Raw genomic sequence first — 7,697 nt, 5'->3', positions numbered from 1 at the left:
GTGAGTCAGTCTGTTGACACGAGACACCGGAAGTGCATGATTTAATTTTTCATTTTGACGCATGTGCGTCATATCGAAAGTAGACCAAATGAAGACATGTGTGGAAACACAGAAAAAATGAAAATGTATAAACACCATAGATTTCCTTTCACTGAATACAAAAATTTTCATAGTCTTGTTTAAAAGGATAACCAAATCCAAACACAAAAACTAAAATTTGGTAACAAAACACAGGCTCTTGTAAAATGTAAACAAACAACATGATACATGTATTGTCTCAGAATTTTTTTCCCTCTATATACCTTAATAGTTTTAAACTTATTTTTTTATAGTGGATTGGGAAACAAGTTTTGCAACTTATATTAATCCCTTTCCACTTTGCGGGTGCGAGTGCTGCCTTGTATCAGCATTAGCCTGCTCTTTTTCGAAATCTACAAGGGTGTCTTTAACCTGCAAGAGATATATGACTCTCTCTTAACACGGATCAACCATTTATCGTCCCCTTCCCACGGACTAGCATTGTTTCCTCAAGACCATACTCGCAAATGGTGTCAAGGGAGAGCCGAATATTCAGTCCCTGAAATTTTCATCCCAGACGGGAATCAAACCAGGAACCTTTGTGTTAGTAGTCCGATGCACTAACCACTTCACCACTGCTCTCTGTTATATTAAGGTATATAGGGGGGAAAAATTCTGAGACAAGTGCCTGTGATGTATATGTAACTTTTTTTGTACCTGGACTTTGAAGGGGGTCTCATTGGGGGGTTCTAATCCCGGATCCTGCTTACTGTTTTGTCAGATTCCCGTATCCCGCTTACATTATGTACGTAAGCAATTCTCTTTTTTTTTTCATTTCCTGGGTCCCGCTAGACCTCATTTCCCGTTTTAACGACACAATAATTTGACTTTCACGTGTCACGCTTACAAAAAATCGGCAATCCCGCTTCACCCTTAGACCCCAATGAGACCCACTTTAAACAAATTGTCAAAAAAATAATTAAACGACCATATATATATATATAGGTTGATAATATACCTTTGTAAAGTAGAGATAAGTGATAATTTGAGCATTGTCTGTGCAATAACTTGAAAACACCTACACAAATCTTATTAAATTATGCTGTGTTGTTTTTAAATGAGGGTTTAAATGGGGGTACTTTTATGACGAGTAAAGATAAATGCCAAATAATGTTAACAGTAATTTTTGATGCATGTACACATTCTTTTAGACAAAAAATTCTGACTAATTTTTTACCAAACACGTTATTTTTTCCAGAAATAACTGTTAGTAACGGACTATAATAATCAGAGACCTCTGACGAAATCACATTAAATAAGGTTTTTTTGACAAACATGGTAAAATTATAACCAATTTGATGTTAACAGTAGCTGAAAATGACTGTTTGGCACCTGACGGTATAGGGAATTCCTACTATATCCTCCTAAAGGGTATAGGGTTCATTCGCACCCTACACATTTGCACCTGACACTGAGGTCCATTCACACATATTTTATTCAAATACCGGCTGAATTTGATGTCTTTTCTGATGTTTATTTCAAAAGCTTTATATTTTCATAAAAAAGATTTGTGAATTTTTTTAATGACAATTTTGTTTTGGTTAGATATTTTAAAATCTTTTGACAGATTCTGAAATTCTACTTTTTAACCCTTTTCAGCTGGACCAAATCACTACTTTACTTTAGAATTCATGATTTAATTTCTACTTGCTATTTGAGGCATAAAACATGAAGAAATAAATTTAGGACGAGTATCAAAAAAATTGCAAGTAACACACTGTCCACACTAGGGACTATATTTGAAAATCAAAGGGTGATACATTGTAACTGTGTTCCCGGACCAAGATTTATTTTTCTGATTATTTATAGGGGGAAAAAAATTGTACCAACATTGTGTGCAATGTCTCTATTAGTAGTAATGAATTTGATTTTAAGAAAATGCCTTTTTATGATAGCTTCAGTCTATAGTGACAAAATGCTGTTATGATACATGCATGTTCACTCATGTTTTGGACTGGAAAAAAAATATTGTATTAATACACTTGTTATAAATTTTATGTAAATTACTAATATGGCTTTTATTGACATTAGTCATAAATAAGTAATTATGGAGCCTTTAATTTACATTCTTGACTTAGCCTTGGCTTTCATCAGAATTATTTCAGAAGTTGACTTTTTTAGGGATTTAACAGTACCATTGTCAACAGAAAAAGAAGCAGAAATTGTTTATAGAACTCTCAGTGTAGACAAAGAACCAAAACGTGGAGGAGTAACAAGGAGTATTTGTTTAGAAGGAAGTCATCTCAATGTGTAAGTAAATATATCATCTGATCAATTAAAAACCCTAACCCTAACCCTAACAGTTCAGCTAAGCACATTTAGGTAATTTAGTTAGAAACAAGTCAAGGTGTAATTCTGATTAGCAAAGTAAGGCAGTAGTTGCAAGTTATCTGATAATTTCAGATGTAGAATAACTTGTATATATATATATATACCTTTATATGGTCTTGAGTTGCTCTCTAATGTATTTGTGTTTCTTCGGCCTCATTTTAATTATTCAATAACTACATGTACATAAATTTTTAAAAAAGGTTATTAACTTTCTTTTTTTTTTTCTGTCAGTATCTGACAAGTTTCATCTGACTTTGACATAATGATTTACTTAGGTGAAACAAAAAAATCTAAAAATCTAAAATTTGAAATGGTTTCTTATAGATTATGTTATGGATGTGATGCTATAATTTTTAGAAACAAGATGGTATTTCAATTTCCCTTGTTTACCAGGATGCTAAATGAAATATCTGAGAAGAACACTGCTTTAAGTCAAAAGAGCATTACTGTATTTGCATTAATATTATTTGGGTCTCAAATCAAAAAACAAGAAATCTAGAATCTGTTTAAATTTAGGTAAATGTCTTTTTATTCGAACGCAAAAAAAAAATTGTGTCGTATAATTCTATCGTCGTCATCCGAAGACACGTTTAGTTTCCAGACAATAACTTTAGTTTTAGTGAATGGATCTCTATAAAGTTTTACCAGAAGGTTCAATACCACTAAAGGAAGTTTGGGATTGATTTTGGGGGTTTTGGTCCCAATAGTTAAGTAATGAGGGGCCAAAAAGGGGGTCCAAAATGAGCATTTTTGCAGTTTTCAAACAATAACTTGTGTTTCAGTGTATGAATCTCTCTGAAATTATTCCACAAGTTCCCATACCATGAAGTGATGGTAAGTATTGACTTTGGGAAGTTCCAGCTCAAAATGTTTTGGAATTAGGGGCAAAAAAGGGGAAAAAACTAGGTTTTTCTGGTCAATGGACAATTAAGACAAAATAAAAGCACTGTAAGGGAGGTAATTCATAAATATTCAACATACAATGTTAGGTATGTTCAGATAGACCTCCCTTTCACCTCTTGTAAGTTATGTATAGAGGAATGTCAGGTTTTGGAATAATTGCAAAAAAGGGGGGGTAGGAGTTTTCAATTATTTTTTCTAAATTTCTCAAGTTCCAAATTTTTGAAAAGTTTGAAGAAAAAATCTTTAATTTCACAATACTGTGCAATAGGTTTGTAAGATCTTGACATTTGTTTTGTGTCAGAAACTCATATTATGTCAAAATTTTTATCACAATCCAAATTTAGAGCTGCATCAAGCTTGAATGTTGTGGCCATACTAGCCCTAATTGTTCAGGGTTCGACATCTGTGGCCGTATAAAGCTGCGCCCTGCGGAGCACCTGGTTATGAGCTATTGCAGTTTTGCATGAAAAGAAAACATGGTGTTATGCTTTAATGGGGCTAACTTTTTTACCCTATACAGAAGAATCAAATGTAAGGAGTCAGAACATTTCACAAAAATTCCAAAACCTAACAAAAATACCCTTAACTTTCAATACTCATTGATAAAGTAAAGTTTAAATGATATCTATTGTAAGACTTGGATCTTAAAGACTTTCAGTTTAAAATTAAATCTTGCAGTAAAGCTGACATGTGTACTCTTTCTTTCTTTTTCAGACATTTTGAAGCAGCAGAAGCCAAAATGATGAGAGTCAGTGTTAACAACTTTTTTGACCATTTTAACCTAGTTGTACAGACAATGGAACAATTTGGACCACCAAACACATGATAAACTGGTTTCAAATTGTAATATAATGTGAAGTGTGAATGTAAGAAATGACTGAAGAACTGATTAAGCAAGCAAGTGGAAGCTTCAAATATATTCTCAGAAGCAGGACTCGTTTCGGATGTTTTAAAAATAGGGTCAGATGTTTTATTAGAATATTTGCATATTTACAATGCCAGAAAAAAGGAATGGTTCTTCTATCTTATTCATATGCTCATTTTTCATAAATTTTTCTTTAAACAAATTTTAATATGCCATCCGACTGATTTTTTTATGTTATAAAGTCAACATGTAGCTTTGATATATAAAAATTATAGAATCTGAAGCGAGATGATGTATCAAATATTCTTACTTTGTACGATTTCAAGACAAAATATTCAACTCAACCACACCCTTACATAAAAAGGTGCACTCGATTTTCACTTTTCGATTTAATTGTTACTCATTTTTTGGATTTTTTTTCTTGAGTCATATAATGGAAGGGCAGACACGAAAATTACTGAACTAATAGATTGATATGTTCTCCGTCAGTGGTAATTTTTTTTTAAATCAGAGGTTATGCATTTTCTTTATCCAACTTGATAGATACCCATGTCGTCGACATGACATTTAATTGTTCTACTTAACTATGTAATAGATAAATTGAAAACTTATGCAAATGGTGTTTTAAAATAAAACACTTCGTTATTGAGAAGAAAATTGTCATTTTATTTGTTTCTATTAACTTTTAAAATTTTTGTTACTATAGTAAACATTACAGTAACCATTTATCTGCTTCTCTAACAAAGAGCATCGATTCTTTTGTTCTATTTCAACCGGGTTTCCGACTGAGCAAAGAAATAGAACTTATCAATTTAGAAGATAATAAAAAATAGCATGATCTATGTTTACTTTCCCTATTCCATCCATTGTTTTTAAACACGCTGAAGATGCACAGATTTATTTTCATATCTAAATATAACATTCACCTGAAAAAAAATCGATTTATCTAAGCATTTACACTTGAAAAAAAATCGATCGATCTTTTTAAAACCACATCTGGAAGTGGACTTTTTCAAATCGATTGAAGATCGATCTTTCCCGTTTTCTTTAGACTAAGACCCCATTTACACTGACAAAAAAGATCGATCTTCTGTCCAGTGTAAACGGGTTAGATTGATCTTCAATCTGACTTAAAAAGTCTACCTCAAGAGGTGGTTTTAAAAAGATCTATCTTATTTGAATCAATGTTTTTTTTTTTGTGTGAACGCTTAAATTGATGGCAATCGATCTTTTTAAAGGTGAATGTTATATTTAGATATGAAAATAAAGGTCAGATCGGTTCTTTTTATGCTGTAGTGTAAACGCACTGGATTAAATAAGATCGATCTCAATCGATCTTGCTTGTGCAATGTAAACTCGAACTGGTCTTTTCAAGATCGATCTTTTTTAGATCGATCTCAAGATAGCCATTGTACATTCTATTGCAACATTATCTTTGCTTGAATAACGTCACTAATTTTCATGGCATCGTGATGATCAATTCCCATTTGATGCTATGAAAACGAACGAGCAAACTCAGACGACGTATGACTGATTTTAGCTGCCCCAAAAATCCCACTCTAAACGAAATATATCTACCTTTACGTTTAATATGACGGTGCTAGCTATGGAATTTAATAATAATTAAACTTCAAGCCATCCGCTGTATTTCAAAAGGCTATCTGCTTTGTAGTGATTATGTAAGCAATCCATTTTATTTCATAAGAGACTCAGATGAAGTCCAAACAACAAAAATAATCAACAATACTGTATACAATTCTATAAGCAATCATCATTCCCAGTGGCGGATCCAGAGGGGGGGTTCCGGGGGTCCGCACCCCCCCTTTATTTTGGCCGATCAATGCATTTGAATCGGGACATATGTTTGCACCCCCCCTGCACCCCCCCTTTGCCCTGGACTAGCACCCCCCCTTTCGAAAATTCCTGCATCCGCCACTGATTCCAAAATGTTAAACAGACTGTCAGTTACACCAAAAAATTCAAATAGTTTCGTTTCAACATTTCTACGCAATTCAACTTTTGTAACTTGCAACTCCACTTTATTAACTCGCAACTCGACTTTTGTAACTCGTAACTTGCAACTCGATACTCGACAACAAGTGAATCTCCTCAAATATACAGGTTGCAATAATTTCCTGTGGAGATTCCTTGTTCGTAATTCTCCTTTCTTCTTGATTGTGAAAACAGGAATATCTAAATTTGGCTGATTAATGGCTACATATAGAGTATCTTCCCATTTATCCACCAGCTTGTGCTTGCAGTCAAAAGTAACAATCATTATACCATTACACGATCTCTCTGCTGTTCCTGTAACAAGAAGATTTTAGCCATCCATCTTATTCGCTGGTCCAATCCTTGATGCATCAGCTGCTAGTGGATGTGCACATGAAAATCCGTCTCGTAGGTCCAAATTGGTAATTGCTAGTTTTGCTAAATTGTCTGATGAAAAGTCGATAGTAACCGACAAATCATAAAAATCTTCTGTCACCCTCCAGTATGGTAGATTTATGCCAACTCACTACCTTCTGTCTTTGTTGGATCAATCTCTAACACCATCTGCTGAGACACCAACTAAAGGCGGACGTACTTGACTTTCCACTTGAAGTAAGAACATTTGTTGAAAACATTGCGAAGGACTGGCAGTTGTTCTACGGAAATCTTGCCAAAGATGATTAAATCAAAGAGGAAAATAAAGCAGGTTTTAAGATTTAAATCACATAAGTATTTTCCATTATCTTTTGATACGTGGCAGGTGAATTGGTCAATCCAAATGGCATCCGGATGTTTTCAAAGAATCCAAGTGGACCTACTGTAAATGCAATATTCTTTCTTTGTGATATTCCAGGATCTCTACCTGATGATTTCTACTTTTCATGTCTACGCAGTAAAATGTACTTCCAGCTAGTGAATCAAGTAGATCTTTTATTCTCGGCAACGCATGACTATCTTTTATCGTTAAGTTGTTCAATTAACGATAAGGCACTGGCTACGGTTACATGGAAATGTAACAATAATAAAAATATTATTGTTACATTGGAGACTAATTGCCGGAATGCAAAGTTGGGTGAGGAACCGATTAATTACAAATGTAACAATAATTACTGAGGCTACGGTTACATTACGTTATTGTTACATGAAAAACAGCAATGTACGCTAGATTGATTAAACTTAAATCTTCTATAGTTGTATTGCTTCATTCTTTGATATGTACTAAACAATACTTGTAATTTAATACTGATAAATAATAAAATATTATTATTCAACAAATGGTGTACAACTTGAATAGTTTTACTACGTATTAATGGTTTGTCAAGATGTTCTCAAAGATACTACTCAAAATTAGGAGTGTGACTGTTAAAGGCGAAAAATATAGTTCAACGGTTTCACCTTTTTAAAGTATTTAACTGCACACCTACTCTTATTACTGTCATATTACTTTGGACCAATTTTGTTTATGCGGGTGAGAAAAAAAAAATAAAACTTGGGATGCGTTTTAAACGAAACTGAAACAACATCAAGA

The 7,697-nt window shown here is 33.4% G+C and overlaps 1 protein-coding gene across 1 annotated transcript; it reads left to right on the top strand.

Annotated features, from left to right (window-relative positions):
• Positions 1-16: 16 nt before the first annotated feature.
• Positions 17-7,355, top strand: LOC143065402 (EKC/KEOPS complex subunit LAGE3-like). Its single transcript, XM_076238953.1, has 3 exons — positions 17-125; positions 2,200-2,328; positions 4,027-7,355. The coding sequence occupies exons 1-3, from the start codon at positions 97-99 to the stop codon at positions 4,136-4,138; spliced, it is 270 nt and encodes an 89-aa protein (XP_076095068.1). The 5' UTR covers positions 17-96; the 3' UTR covers positions 4,139-7,355.
• The last annotated feature ends 342 nt before the right edge of the window (positions 7,356-7,697 follow it).

This window comes from Mytilus galloprovincialis, chromosome 2, assembly GCF_965363235.1.
Source record: "Mytilus galloprovincialis chromosome 2, xbMytGall1.hap1.1, whole genome shotgun sequence".
NCBI lineage: Eukaryota > Metazoa > Mollusca > Bivalvia > Mytilida > Mytilidae > Mytilus > Mytilus galloprovincialis.
This window is presented reverse-complemented; position numbering and strand designations above follow the sequence as displayed.